This window comes from Scyliorhinus torazame, chromosome 6 (genome assembly GCF_047496885.1).
Source record: "Scyliorhinus torazame isolate Kashiwa2021f chromosome 6, sScyTor2.1, whole genome shotgun sequence".
NCBI lineage: Eukaryota > Metazoa > Chordata > Chondrichthyes > Carcharhiniformes > Scyliorhinidae > Scyliorhinus > Scyliorhinus torazame.
The window spans coordinates 87,763,829-87,779,756 of NC_092712.1; the positions used below are offsets into that span (position 1 = coordinate 87,763,829).

Consider the following 15,928-nt stretch of genomic DNA (forward strand, 5'->3'; position numbering starts at 1 on the left):
CATATCTGACCAAAATCCCTTCCAGATAACATAAGCAGAGTGTAGTAGTTTTGTAGTTTTGTTACCAGTAAGAGTGACAGATTAAAGATGACAACAGACACAAGTAATAGAAAACCTGCACTCTATAACTTTTGCTTGAAAGCAAGAAAACATTGTTCATCATGAGGCTATGAGCACTGAATAACAATGTCATTGTGCAGCATAATAACAAGGTTTACATGCCATGGCATAAAAGACTTGTTCAGGTTGTTGATTAAATGAAGTAGGATCTGAGCAGCTCAACTATCTGGGTTGATGACACAAATCCCTTTCAAGGGTATGTGAATCAAATAATAGGGAAGGAAGGAATTGGAAGGAAAAAGAGTAAATGTTGCTCGCTGACCATGAAGTAAGTCTCACTGTGTTTCTATTCACCTCCAGCACCATATAATGGTACTGCACTGGGCGCCATGTTCTTTACTGCTCATGAACAGCACGGAGCACAGGGGGTCTCATCAGGGCAGCCAAGAAGCCAATCACATTAAAGGATTTTTGCAGCCACCCCAAATGAGAAACTCAAAGCACAAAAATAAAATTACCTTTAAGAATATTTACGTGGACCAAATTAAAGTTTGGGACATACACACGGGGCGACCTCCTAACACCCCATGCCTGTATGGTAAGAGGGGTTGCCCGATGCCAGTGTGGTGGGACAGCATGGCAGAAGAGGGTGACTTGGTTTGAGGGACCAATTGGGACTAAGAGTGGCTAATCACCCAGGAGGTGGAGTCCTATTTTAGGTAGAGGGAGCCAGAAAACATGTAGGGACTGGTGCAGCCAGTGGACTGCCCCAGGGCAGCTGGAGCCTGCTGGCCTCTGTACAGTTTTGCCTTGTTAATAAATAACTTTTGTAATCCTGACGAAGTCCGTGATCGTGCAACTATTACAGGAATATGCTTCCAATTTTTGTACCAATTGTCAGCCTCAAGGGATTTCCCAAACGGGTGTCTCATATGTTACAACATTCCCATATGTTGTGAAATAACATGATACCCCCCCTCTATCCTGATTTAGCATCACAGTTGCAAGTGTGCAGAGTTCACAATTTTTAACTCTTCCTCATTTCCAATAAAATGCTAATTAAATCCATTCTTTACAAAAATGTTTGAAAGCAGCTAATGCTTTAAATAAAGTTGCCGTGGTTTACCTTCAGTATGAAGCAGTGATCAGTCGGTGCTTTGTATTTTGCTTTGTAATTCATTCCGTAGTAAATATTGACATTCTCGAATTGGATGAAACAAACCAGATCCCGAGATGTCTGTTGGAAAAGTCAAATCATTTGGAATGTGTTTTCAAACATGTTCAAAATTCTCAACAGAGGAATTCTTTGCAAATCAATTTACACCCTTCCAAGCTATGATCGTGGCAACCTAGAAGGACAAGGGCAGCAGGCACATGGGAACACCACCCCCAGCAAGTTCCCCTCCAAGCCTCTCACATCCTCACTCGGAACTATAGCGATGTTCCTTTAGTGTCACTGGGTCAAAATCCTGAAAGATCCTTTCTACCAGCACACTAGAGTGCAGCAGCTCAAGAAGATGGCTCACCACCACTTTCTCAAGATAAATTAGTCATGGGTAGCAAATGCTGGACTTGCCATTGACTTCTCGGGTGAAATTCTCCGGAAACGGCGCGATGTCCGCCGACTGGCGCCCAAAACGGCGCAAATCAGACGGGCATCGCGCTGCCCCAAAGGTGCGGAATGCTCCGCATCTTTGGGGGCCGAGCCCCAACCTTGAGGGGCTAGGTCGGCGCCGGACGAATTTCCGCACCGCCAGCTGGCGGAAAAGGCCTTTGGTGCCCCACCAGCTGGCGCGGAAATGACATCTCCGGGCGGCGCATGCGCGGGAGCGTCAGCGGCCGCTGACGGCATTCCCGCGCATGCGCAGTGGAGGGAGTCTCTTCCGCCTCCGCCATGGTGGAGACCGTGGCGGAGGCGGAAGGGAAAGAGTGCCCCCACGGCACAGGCCCTCCCGCGGATCGGTGGGCCCCGATCGCGGGCCAGGCCACCGTGGGGGGCACCCCCCGGGGCCAGATCGCCCCGCGCCCCCCCCAGGACCCCGGAGCCCGCCCGCGCCACCTTGTCCCGCCGGTAAGGTAGGTGGTTTAATTTACGCCGGCGGGACAGGCATTTTAGCGGCGGGACTTCGGCCCATCCGGGCCGGAGAATCGAGCGGGGGGGGGGGCCCGCCAACCGGTGCGGCGCGATTCCTGCCCCCGCCGAATATCCGGTGCCGGAGACTTCGGCAACCGGCGGGGGCGGGATTCAAAGAACAAACAAAGAACAAAGAAATGTACAGCACAGGAACAGGCCCTTCGGCCCTCCAAGCCCGTGCCGACCATACTGCCCAACTAAACTACAATCTTCTACACTTCCTGGGTCCGTATCCTTCTATTCCCATCCTATTCATATATTTGTCAAGATGCCCCTTAAATGTCCCTATCGTCCCTGCCTCCACGACCTCCTCCGGTAGTGAGTTCCAGGCACCCACTACCCTCTGCGTAAAAAACTTGCCTCGTACATCTACTCTAAACTTTGCCCCTCTCACCTTAAACCTATGCCCCCTAGTAATTGACCCCTCTACCCTGGGGAAAAGCCTCTGACTATCCACTCTGTCTATGCCCCTCATAATTTTGTATACCTCTATCAGGTCGCCCCTCAACCTCCTTCGTTCCAGTGAGAACAAACCGAGTTTATTCAATCGCTCCTCATAGCTTATGCCCTCCATACCAGGCAACATTCTGGTAAATCTCTTCTGCACCCTCTCTAAAGCCTCCACATCCTTCTGGTAGTGTGGCGACCAGAATTGAACACTATACTCCAAGTGTGGCCTAACTAAGGTTCTATACAGCTGCAACATGACTTGCCAATTCTTATACTCAATGCCCCGGCCAATGAAGGCAAGCATGCCGTATGCCTTCTTGACTACCTTCTCCACCTGTGTAGCCCCTTTCAGTGATCTGTGGACCTGTACTCCTAGATCTCTTTGACTTTCAATACTCTTGAGGGTTCTACCATTCACTGTATATTCCCTACCTGCATTAGCCCTTCCAAAATGCATTACCTCACATTTGTCCAGGTTAAACTCCATCTGCCATCTCTCCGCCCAAGTCTCCAGACAATCTAAATCCTGCTGTATCCTCAGACAGTCCTCATCGCTATCCGCAATTCCACCAACCTTTGTGTCGTCTGCAAACTTACTAATCAGACCAGTTACATTTTCCTCCAAATCATTTATATATACTACAAAGAGCAAAGGTCCCAGCACTGATCCCTGTGGAACACCACTGGTCACAGCCCTCCAATTAGAAAAGCATCCCTCCATTGCTACCCTCTGCCTTCTATGGCCTAGCCAGTTCTGTATCCACCTTGCCAGTTCACCCCTGATCCCGTGTGACTTCACCTTTTGTACTAGTCTACCATGAGGGACCTTGTCAAAGGCCTTACTGAAGTCCATATAGACAACATCTACTGCCCTACCTGCATCAATCATCTTAGTGACCTCCTCGAAAAACTCTATCAAGTTAGTGAGACACGACCTCCCCTTCACAAAACCGTGCTGCCTCTCACTAATACGTCCATTTGCTTCCAAATGGGAGTAGATCCTGTCTCGAAGAATTCTCTCCAGTAATTTCCCTACCACTGAAGTAAGGCTCACCGGCCTGTAGTTCCCGGGATTATCCCTGCCACCCTTCTTAAACAGAGGAACAACATTGGCTATTCTCCAGTCCTCCGGGACATCCCCTGAAGACAGCGAGGATCCAAAGATTTCTGTCAAGGCCTCAGCAATTTCCTCTCCAGCCTCCTTCAGTATTCTGGGGTAGATCCCATCCGGCCCTGGGGACTTATCTACCTTAATATTTTTTAAGACACCCAACACCTCGTCTTTTTGGATCACAATGTGATTCACGCCAGTCCCCCGGCGATTCTCCGACCCGGCGGGGGGTCGGAGAATCTCGCCCCAGATCTCAGGAAAGAATTTTCAAAAACATGTGTTGCCGAGAATGACCAGAGGAATTCTTATTCTTAGTTGGTTATTAGATGGATTTTGGCTGTCTGCAGCATGTGTTACTGTCAGTAGGGGGTAGTAAAAACACCTTTAATAGTCTTTTAGTAACAGCATTCACTGTGTAAGCCCTTTCTTGCCGTGGGAGTTGCTACTGGCAGTCTTTCTACTGTTTTATGTTTTGTCTGGAGGCATCTCTGACTGTGGAATTATGATTTCAGATATGTGATTAAGCATTACTATAGCTTAATTTTCTCTGAACAAAATAATGCATCTTTACACATTCTGACCTTAGTTTTTCCTTTAGGAACATAATAAATCCCGGAAGCTCGCAGGAGAAAGTATCGACGTTTCCACGACTTTTTTCCATCTTCTTTTACACAGAGGGCTCCTTCAAGCTCTGGTACAATGACAGATGTTCCACAGAAACATTCCTGTAGGCGCAGATAAATTTAGTTTATGTGACAGGAAGTATTAAACATCTAAAGCACTGACTATGTTTTTATAAAGCTAATAAACATGAGGTCAAATCCTCAGAGTGGGATTATTTAAGGTGCTACAATTCTTAGGAAAACTGAGCAGTCAAATTTATCAAAATGATATCATCAAGAAACTTGGACGCCTGAAATTGACACAATTATTAGCCTGAGCTCTCGTCATAGGATATGCTTGTTCCTCTGTTTAAGAAGGGTAGCAAGGATAATCCCGGGAACTACAGGCCGGTGAGCCTTACTTCAGTGGTAGGGAAATTACTGGAGAGAATTCTTCGAGACAGGATCTACTCCCATTTGGAAGCAAATGGACGTATTAGTGAGAGGCAGCACGGTTTTGTGAAGGGGAGGTCGTGTCTCACTAACTTGATAGAGTTTTTCGAGGAGGTCACTAAGATGATTGATGCAGGTAGGGCAGTAGATGTTGTCTATATGGACTTCAGTAAGGCCTTTGACAAGGTCCCTCATGGTAGACTAGTACAAAAGGTGAAGTCACACGGGATCAGGGGTGAACTGGCAAGGTGGATACAGAACTGGCTAGGCCATAGAAGGCAGAGGGTAGCAATGGAGGGATGCTTTTCTAATTGGAGGGCTGTGACCAGTGGTGTTCCACAGGGATCAGTGTTGGGACCTTTGCTGTTTGTAGTATATATAAATGATTTGGAGGAAAATGTAACGGGTCTGATTAGTAAGTTTGCAGACGACACAAAGGTTGGTGGAATTGCGGATAGCGATGAGGACTGTCAGAGGATACAGCAGGATTTAGATTGTCTGGAGACTTGGGCGGAGAGATGGTAGATGGAGTTTAATCCGGACAAATGTGAGGTAATGCATTTTGGAAGGGCTAATGCAGGTAGGGAATATACAGTGAATGGTAGAACCCTCAAGAGTATTGAAAGTCAAAGAGATCTAGGAGTACAGGTCCACAGGTCATTGAAAGGGGCAACACAGGTGGAGAAGGTAGTCAAGAAGGCATACGGCATGCTTGCCTTCATTGGCCGGGGCATTGAGTATAAGAATTGGCAAGTCATGTTGCAGCTGTATAGAACCTTAGTTAGGCCACACTTGGAGTATAGTGTTCAATTCTGGTCGCCACACTACCAGAAGGATGTGGAGGCTTTAGAGTGGGTGCAGAAGAGATTTACCAGAATGTTGCCTGGTATGGAGGGCATAAGCTATGAGGAGCGATTGAATAAACTCGGTTTGTTCTCACTGGAACGAAGGAGGTTGAGGGGCGACCTGATAGAGGTATACAAAATTATGAGGGGCATAGACAGAGTGGATAGTCAGAGGCTTTTCCCCAGGGTAGAGGGGTCAATTACTAGGGGGCATAGGTTTAAGGTGAGAGGGGCAAGGTTTAGAGTAGATGTACGAGGCAAGTTTTTTACGCAGAGGGTAGTGGGTGCCTGGAACTCACTACCGGAGGAGGTAGTGGAAGCAGGGACGATAGGGACATTTAAGGGGCATCTTGACAAATATATGAATAGGATGGGAATAGAAGGATACGGACCCAGGAAGTGTAGAAGATTGTGGTTTAGTCGGGCAGTATGGTCGGCACGGGCTTGGAGGGCCGAAGGGCCTGTTCCTGTGCTGTACATTTCTTTGTTCTTTGTTGTTCTAGGGAATTTCCAGTTGAAATTTCAGTTTGCGCCAAATTAACCAGGGCATTAATTTGACCTTGGAGTCTTTGGGTGGCACGGTAGCACAGTGGTTAGCACTGTTTCTTCACAGCGCCAGGGACCCGGATTCGATTCCAGGCTTGGGTCACTGTCTGCGAAGTCTGCACGTTCTCCCCCTGTCTGCCTGGGTTTCCTCCGGGCACTCTGGGTTCCTCCCACAAATCCCGAAGGACGTGCTTGTTAGGTGAATTGGACATCCTGAATTCTGCCTCTGTGTACCCGAACAGGCGCCGTAATGTGGCGATTAGGGGATTTTCACGGTAACTTCATTGCAGTGTTAATGTAAGCCTACTTGCGACACTAATAAAGATTATTATTCAAAAGGGATTGTTGAAGGAAGCAACTATTAAGGATCATGCTAATGTCACAGTAAAGGTAAAGTCGCCATAGTACCAGATGGCCATAGGCTGCTTTTTCCTTTGAGGGAAAGAGCTGACTGGTGGTGATTTAACCTGAGGATCACCACACTCAGGCGAGAGGCAAAGTTGAGAAGGTGGGCCTTCATGAATAACCTCAGCTACAGGAATTGAACCTGTGTTACTAGCCTCACTCTTCGTCACAAACCAGCTGTCCAGCCAATTGAGCTCAACAGTATCACAGCAATATTCGTGATTGAATGGAAGAAAATGTGGCCACTCTTAAGAAAAAGACACACTCCATCACAAAATCAGCTTTCTTATTGCGTGTAAAAAGGATTAAAAACAGATTGCGGGCAGGGTACATACTTCAACAAGGGAAGGTGCCCCTTCGTCGACCATTCATTTTAAAGTTTGCTTGTTCGACTTTGGGGTATTTAGACTCTATGGCAGAGTGACACAGTGGTTAGCACTGCTGCCTCACAGCACCAGGGACTCGGGTTCAATTTCGGCCTTGGGTGACTATCTATGTGGAGTTTACACATTCTCCCTGTATCTGCGTGGATTTCCTCCCACAGTCCAAAAGATGTACAGGTTAGGTGGATTGGCTATGTTGAATTGTCCCTAAGTGTCCAAAGGTTAGGTGGGGTTATGGGGATAGGATGGGGATTGGGCCTAGTTAGGGTCCTTTTTCAGAGGCTCGTTCAGACTCGATGGGCCAAATGGCTTCCTTCTGCACTGTAGGCATATCAATGATTCATTCCATTTATAAAAAGAAATGATTTTGGCAGCTGTGTAGTTTAACCTTTTTTTCAGTAATTGCTAATATCACCCATTAAAGAAAGGCATGGCTTTTATACTGCACCTTTCGAAACCACAGGAAGTTCCAAAATGCTTAACACCCAATGAAGTACTTCTGACAGAGCAGCAGCCCCTACAGTAAAGGCGTCTTCACTGACTTTATTGTAGCATTCAGAAATGTCACAAGCATAGATGTTTAATTCTGGGACTTTTTGCAAAGACAATCTCAGTAAAATCTAATAACTGGCTTCAATTATTATTTTGTGTCATGTAACCTATACTTGAATGTTCAAAGTACATTCCTTAAGTGGTCTTCAGTATATCTTTGTGGAGATCCTGAAATTCAACAGAATTAACTTACAATAAACGTGACATGTGTTACAGATGTGGGGCGGGATTCTCCGATATCGGCGTGATGTCCGCCGACCGGCGCCTAAAACGGCGCAAATCAGTCCGGCATCGGCCGCCCCAAAGGTGCGGAAGTCTCCGCATCGGGGGCGGGATTCTCCACTCCCGCGCCGAAGTGCCCATGCCGTCGTGAACGCCGTCGAGGTTCACGACGGCGCGAAACGGCCCCTATCCCGACCGATTCAGGGCCCGATAATGGGCTAGGAGCAGGGCCGCGTCATCTACACGCGCCAGGCCTTGTCGCCGCGTAAAGGCGGCGTCGCATACACGACGCGGCCGGCTGGGGCGAAATTGGGGCGAAATTCTCCCCCAACGGCGCGATGTCCGCCGACTGGCGCCCAAAACGGAGCCAATCAGACGGGCATCGCGCCGGCCCAAAGGTGCGGAATGCTCCGCATCTTTGGGGGCCGAGCCCCAACATTGAGGGGCTAGGCCGGCGCCGGAGGGATTTCCGCCCGCCAGCTGGCGGAAATGGCGTTTGTTGCCCCGCCAGCTGGCGGAAATGGCGTTTGTTGCCCCGTCAGCTGGCGCGGAAATGCGGCGCATGCGCGGGAGCGTCAGCGGCCGATGTCAGTTTCCCGCGCATGCGCAGTGGGGAGAGTCTCTTCTGCCTCCGCCATGGTGGAGGCCGTAGCGGAGGCGGAAGGGAAAGAGTGCCCCCACGGCACAGGCCCGCCCGCAGATCGGTGGGCCCCGATCGCAGGCCAGGCCACCGTGGGGGCACCCCCGGGGTCAGATCGCCCCGCGCCCCCCCCAGGACCCCGGAGCCCGCCCACGCCGCCTGGTCCCGCCGGTAAATACCAGCTTTGATTTACGCCGGCGGGACAGGCAATTTCTGGGCGGGACTTCGGCCCATCCGGGCCGGAGAATTGAGTGGGGGGTCCCGCCAACCGGCACGGCCCGATTTCCGCCCCCGCCCAATCTCCGGTACCGGAGACTTCGGCGGGGGCGGGATTCACGGCGGCCAACGGCCATTCTCCGACCCGGCGGGGGGTCGGAGAATGACGCCCCTGGTGTCACCCGCGCATGCGTGGTTGCCGTCCTCCCGGAGTCCGCCCCGCAAGAAGATGGCGGACGGATCTTGCGGGGCTGCGGAAGGAAGGAGGTCCTCCTTCAGAGAGGACGGCCCGACGATCGGTGGCCTCTCGGCCCATCCGGCCCTGAGAATAGCAGAGGTGCCGGAGAATCGCCATTTTGGGTGTCTCCGGCGATTCTCCGGCCTGCGGAGCGTGGAACTCGACGGGACCATTCCCGCCGCTTGGGAGAATCGCGGGAGGGCGTCGGGCCGGCGTCGCGGGAAATTCTGGCGGCCCAAGCGATTCTCCCAACTGGCGCCGGAGTGGAGAATCGCAACCCTTGAGCGGCCGAGCCCTAACCTTGAGGGGCTAGGCCCGCGCCGGACTGATTTCCGCCCTGCCAGCTGGCGGGAAAGGCCTTTGGTGCCCCGCCGGCTGGCGCAAAACTGACTTTGCCAGGCGGCGCATGCGCGGGAGCGTCCGCGGCCACTCACGGCATCCCCGTGCATGCACAGTGGAGGGGGTCTCTTCCGCCTCCGCCATGGTGGAGACCGTGGCGAAGGTGGAAGGAAAAGAGTGCCCCCATGGCACAGGCCCGCCCGCGGATCGGTGGGCCCCGATCGTGGGCCAGGCCACCGTGGGGGCACCCCCCCCGGGGCCAGATCGACCCACCCCCCCCTCCGCACCTTTAGGGGCCAAGCATTTACCGTGAGGGGCTAGGCCCGCGCCGGAGTGGTTTCCTCTCCACCGGCTGGCATGGAAGGCCTTTGACGCCACGCCAGCCGGGACCGAAAGAAGTTCACCGGGCAGCGGAAGTCCGCGCATGCAGCGGGAGCGTCAGTGGCCGCTGACATCATCCCCGTGTATGCGCAGTGGGGGGGTGTCTCTTACGCGTCGGCCATCGCGGAGGCTGTGGCCAAGGCGGAGGGAAAAGAGTGCCCCCACGGCACAGGCCCGCCCACGGATCGGTAGGCCCCGAACGCGGGCCAGGCCACTGTGGGGGCATCCCCGGGGCCAGATCGTCCCGCGGCCCCCAGGACCCCGGAGCTTGCTCGTGCCGCCTAGTCCCGCCGGGAAGAGAAGTGGTTTGATTCTCGTCGGCGGGACAGGCATGACAGCAGCGGGACTTGGGCCCATCGCGGGCCGGACAATCGACGGGGGGGGCCCGCCGACCGGCGCGATTCCCACCCCCACCGAATATCCGGAGAATTCGGCAACTAGCGGGGGCGGGATGCACGCCAGCTCCCGGTGATTCTCCGACCCGGCGGGGGGTCGGAGAATCCCGCCCCTGGTCGCTGCCGGCAAGTACTCGTCGCAAAGGCTTGGGGGTGGCCTGTGGGGGGTGGGGGAAGGGGGGCTCCGTTCCCGGGGGGGCCTCCGGAGTAGCCTGGTACGTGATCGGGATGAACCGATCGGCGGGCCGGCCTCTCTGTCGGCGGGCGTCCTTTCTTCCACTGGCGAGCCTGGATCGATCCGCCATGTTTGAGCGGGGCGGCCTGGGGGAGGACGGCCACCGCGCATGCGCTAGTTGCCGCCGGCCCAAATGCACATGCGTGGGACCCAAGGCGCTGCGGCTTTTACGCAGCACCGGGTCTCTGACGCGCGCCGAGGTCGTGCCCCCGTAAATCGCGCGTTGCCCCTGCTTGCCCCACGGAGGGGGGAGAATAGGGGTCTGGGAATGGGCACCGACTCCGGAGTAAAACTCTCCAGTTTTTACTCCGGCGTCAGCACTTAGACTCCCGTTGGGAGAATCCCGCCCTTTATATTTGCATTTTCATGGGCGAAATTCTCCCCCAACAGCGCGATGTCCGCTGACTGGCGCCAAACAGGGCGCCAATCAGACGGGCATCGCGCCGGCCCAAAGGTGCGGAATGCTCCGCATCTTTGGCGGCCTAGCCCCCAACATTGAGGGGCTAGGCCGACGCCGGAGGGATTTCCGCCCCGCCAGCTGGCGGAAATGGCGTTTGTTGCCCCGCCAGCTGGCGCGGAAATGCGGCGCATGCGCGGGAGCGTCAGCGGCCGCTGACAGTTTCCCGGCGCATGCGCGGGAGCGTCAGCGGCCGCTGTCAGTTTCCCGCGCATGCGCAGTGGGGAGAGTCTCTTCCGCCTCCGCCATGGTGGAGGCCGTAGCGGAGGCGGAAGGGAAAGAGTGCCCCCACGGCACAGGCCCGCCCGCAGATCGGTGGGCCCCGATCGCGGGCCAGGCCACCGTGGGGGCACCCCCCGGGTTCAGATCGCCCCGCGCCCCCCCCCCAGGACCCCGGAGCCCGCCCACGCCGCCTGGTCCCGCCGGTAAATACCAGCTTTGATTTACGTCGGCGGGACAGGCAATTTCTGGGCGGGACTTCGGCCCATCCGGGCCGGATAATCCAGCGGGGGGTCCCGCCAACCGGCACGGCCCGATTTCCGCCCCTGCCCAATCTCCGGTACTGGAAACTTCGGCGGGGGCGGGATTCACGGCGGCCTATGGCCATTCTCCGACCCGGCGGGGGGTCGGAGAATGACGCCCCATATGTATTTGCAAATTAGATAACGTTTTTTCCAATTATTTATTGTGTGCTATTTATTCTTTTTATAAGCTGATAGATAACCTGTTTAGAATTGTATGACAAACTGATACCAAGCCGTGTATCATCACAATCAATTATTATTAACCAAAATGAACATGGAAAAGCTGCTACAGTAAAGAATGTAAAAATAATTTCTTACTAGGATTAACTTTCCCTTTATAACATACCAGTTCAATATACGAAAAGTGGAATCTTACAAATTTAGTGGTGACTTCCTCTTTAAGAATATTCATTGTAAACTTCCTAGCTGTTTAAATGCATTTTGTGGTAGCTCAAATTTTTAAAAAAAATTCCAGTTAAGGGGGAATTTAGTGTGGCCAATCTACCTACCCTGTACATCTTTTGGTTGTGGGGGTGAGACCCACGCAGACACGGGGAGAATGTGCAAACTTTACACGGACTGTGACCTGGGCTGGGATCTATACTATATGAAAAATATATTAAACAATCTGAAAATTTAACGTAGGTATTATAATACTCATATTATAAAGATTTTTGAGACTAGGGATTTGACCACCCCCAATTTAAACGTGCATCGGATTTTCTAACACTTTGATAATGCTGACAGTTCTTCCATAAATTAGCCTATACTGCTGGACCTTGTGCTTATCGTATCAGGTTTCATAGATTATCATAGAATTTACAGTGCAGAAAGAGGCCATTCGGCCCATCGAGTCTGCACCGGCTCTTGGAAAGAGCACCCTACCCAAGGTCAACACCTCCACCTTACCTCCATAACCCAGTAACTCCACCCAACACTAAGGGCAATTTTGGACACTAAGGGCAATTTATCATGGCCAATCCACCTAACCTGCACATCTTTGGACTGTGGGAGGAAACCGGAGCACCCGGAGGAAACCCACGCACACACGGGAAGGATGTGCAGACTCCGCACAGACAGTGACCCAAGCCGGAATCGAACCTGGGACCCTGGAGCTGTGAAGCAATTGTGCTATCCACAATGCCACCATGCTGCCATTTGAATGGGATTAGTCATATACAGCACAGTTATTTGTTAAAGACTTGTGAGATTTGTCGCAATTAAATAGAGTCAAAATATGAAGAAAATTTGAAGTAAAAAATCTTAATGTGCTGTCTGATGTGCTGTGTCTGGTTGAATAAACCATGACATCCTCTCTTAATGCCTCCTGACATGATCAGTAAGAAACAGTGAAATCTCAGGAGAATCCTCAGCTGTCAATGTAAATTAAATGCTGAGTCATTAAAGCAAATTGAAAATCTCGCAGACCTGTGACCCAGATCAATGTCATCAGAAATTTTATTTTTCATCCGCACCAGAATGGTGCTGTTGGCAAGTTTCAGAATTTTCAAGATGTATGGGTGTTGGTTAAAAGCTACCAATAGGATTTAGGGAAAGGGGCTAGCTGATCTAATTGAGACTGGGGCTGGGATTTAACCAACCTTGTAGGGGGGGGGGGGGGGGGGTGCGCAAGCGATGGGTTGGAAGGCAGATGGGCTAGTAACATGCCGGGCAGCGGGGAGCTGTGTTGGAATGGCTCCCCAATGCAGTCACTCTGATATGGGGAAGTCTCCAAATGGTGGATTTGACAGCAGTTCGGACTGTTTTCCAGGATTGCTGGCATTACTCCAGTGGCAAGAATAGCTGCAGACAGCAGCCACCCAGCAGATCCCGGTGTACCAGGGTCTATGGAACAAAGACGGGACCATGCGTAGGGAAGGCACCCCCCTGTGGCCCCAGTAATTTCCCCAGTGGTCTTTTCTCTACGACACTGGGTCCTTGAATTTTTAATATTTTAAAAAATTACCTGTTTTAGGCCTGGGGCCCTCAACATTCCTCAACAGTGACCACATCATCAGGTGGAGCTACTCTGAACAATCCTAAACAGTACCTTAAACCAAAGAGTAAATGCTGGAAAATCTCAGGAGGGCAGGCAGCATCTGTAGGGAGAGAAAAGAGCTGACGTTTCGAGTCCAGATGACCCGTAAGCTCTTTTCTCTCCCTACAGGTGCTGCCAGACCTGCGGCTGCAGGATACCCGCTGACCTTTCCTCCGCAGGTATCCAGACTTCTCCAAAAACTCTGGCAACTTCAGGCATTCTTTTCAAATTTACTTACCTCCAGTAAAGCCCCTTTGTTTTTCTCTTTCATGTCCTTCCCTTCTGCTTTGTTCTTTGCAATATAGAAATTCTGGACAAAAAACACAAAAGGAAAGTTATTTATCTGCTATTTGTCAGAATAAAATTCATCATACACATTCTGAGTGTTAGGTGACTGTGGTATTGATTGTTTGGTCGTTTTCCATCTGCTAACAATGTTTTGTCCATCATGCCATCAGATTCATACAGCATATTTAAAAAATATTTTGACTTGCTTGCTGTCTATTTCCCATTATTTTCTCTCCTATCCTGCCGGCACTGAGTCCTTGGTGAGGTACTGTTCTACACATATAAGTCATTCTCTGTAACCACTGTTATTTACAGTACGTTTGCAACTCAGGATGGAAATAAAACTATACAAATTTGGGGGTGGGGGGGGATGGAGATGTCAGAGGAATGGGGATAGAGTTCAAATTACAAGAAACAGATAAACAAATTGGTTGATAACATGAGACAATGGACGCTATTCATCCAAAAGGTTTCCTTTTGGACAATTTTGGCAAGGTGTTTTCCACCGGCTTTTTGGGTGAGATTCAGAACGGTATTCACCTACTCTTAGGGGGCGATCTAGCGGCCTCATCGCGCCCGACTTGGTACCTGAGTTTTTTAAATTTTGGAAGGAGTTGATATGGTGGACAGAGGCAATTATTCCTTGGTGGAGGTCGAGGGGCATTTGAGGACAATGGAATAAAACCTTAATATCAGAGCAAAGCCATTCAAGACTGAAGTCAGGAAATCTTTGCACAAAAGGTGGTAGAATTGTGGGACTTTCTCCCATCATAAATAATCAATTAATAATTTTCAGTCTATATTTGTTAAGCAAGGAGTTAAAAGGATATGGAGCCAAAGCAGATGTATGTATGCTAAGATGCAGATCAGCCATGATCTCATTCAAAGGCAGAACAGGTTTGAGTGGGTGAATAGGCTACAATTGTTCTTGCATTCTTAAGAGCTTGCCACGTGCCAACAGCAGGTTAGTGACCAGACTGACTGCTAACAGTGTTTCATGTGGCTCTTGGTATTAGGAGGAAGGAGTGGGATTGCAGAATGGGAGGTCAAAACTTTCCTTATCGGGCCCAGGTAAACACATCTGCTGACTTTATGGCCCCAGAAAAAATGTTGGACAAGATTCAGCGGCCTTGTCGTGCCTGACTTGGTGTTGAGATGAGTAGTTGAATCTTGTGAGAGGTCTGCATCGAGATTCCCGACCCTCGAAGCGTCTTGCGAGATTCAAGGGAATCTCGTGACTCGTGAGATCTGGATCTCACTCTCGCTGGACGAGATCCAGGTGCGCACATATTTAAATGAGCCATTAGGCTCATTAAAATATGGGCTCGTCCAATTCACCCGGGGCCCAGGATTCATTGGCCTTACCAACGAAGCCTTGACCAGGGGCCATTTGGTACTGGTTCACAAAGGTCAAATGTGATGGCACCTCGGGGGGGGGTTGAAGCCACCAGGTAGCAGGCGACAGGGCAGGGTGGCACTCTGGCATTCCTGGCACCTGGGCACTGCCATCCTGGCATGCTGCCCTGGCACCCTGGCACTGTCAGCGTGCCCGGGAGGAGCTGCCAGGTTGGCAGATGCACTGCCAGGATGCCAGGGTTGACAGTGCCAAGGTGCCAGGTTGCCCATGCCAGCGGTCGGGCTCTGGGGGGCTTGCCCAGAAGAGGTAGTGTGGGGGGAGGGGGCTCGAGGACCTTGGAAAGATAAGTTGGGTGAGGTGGGGGGGGGGGGGGGGGTGCAGAGGGAGGTCAAAGGATCAGGGCTATCTTTATAAATGCCTCCCCCGATCTGCGAGTAGTCTTCCTGCGTAGGTGAGCTGAGCTGCAGGCGCTAAACACACCATTCAGCGGACTTTAACTTCAGTCGACTGAATGTGGGCAGCACAGTAGCACAGTGGTTAGGACAGTTGCTTCACAGCTCCAGGGGCCCAGGTTCAATTCCCGGCTTGGGTCTCTGTCTGTGCGGAGTCTGCACGTTCTCACTGTGTCTGCGTGGGTTTCCCTGTGCTCCGGTTTCCTCCCACAGGTTAGGCGGATTGGCCATGATAAATTGCCCTTAGTGTCCTATGTGGGGTTACTGGTTTGCGGGGATAGGGTGGAGGTGTGGGCTTAGGTGGGGTGCTCTTTCCAAGGGCCGGTGCAAACTCGATGGGCTGAATGGCCTCCTTCTGCACTGTAGATTCTATGAATCAGGCTTGTTTTCTTTGGGGAAAATTCTGTCCCCTTCTTCCCTATTGGATGTGATTTTCCCACGGCATTGCGCCCGGTGCCGATCCCGTTGTGCTGGGAGGATCACGGAAGAGGCCCAAAACAGGTTTTGTGTTGAGCACCAAACTGCGAGAATTACCTAATCATATTTGAATAAGCTTTTAGGCTCATCTAAATATACACGGCTGGTTTGAGGCTGCAGTCTCCCGG

At 51.5% G+C, this 15,928-nt stretch overlaps 1 protein-coding gene across 2 annotated transcripts in view; it reads right to left on the reverse strand.

The window, feature by feature from the left end:
- The window catches only part of apbb1ip (amyloid beta (A4) precursor protein-binding, family B, member 1 interacting protein), a 256,190-nt gene that overhangs the window by 28,073 nt on the left and 212,189 nt on the right, over nucleotides 1-15,928 (reverse strand). For both annotated transcript variants that reach the window (XM_072508444.1, XM_072508445.1), the window contains exons 8-10: nucleotides 13,465-13,536; nucleotides 4,337-4,480; nucleotides 1,187-1,297 (exon numbers count right to left, since the gene is read on the reverse strand). In XM_072508444.1, the coding sequence (XP_072364545.1) occupies nucleotides 1,187-1,297; nucleotides 4,337-4,480; nucleotides 13,465-13,536 (327 nt within the window). The remainder of the gene's footprint in view (nucleotides 1-1,186; nucleotides 1,298-4,336; nucleotides 4,481-13,464; nucleotides 13,537-15,928) is intronic.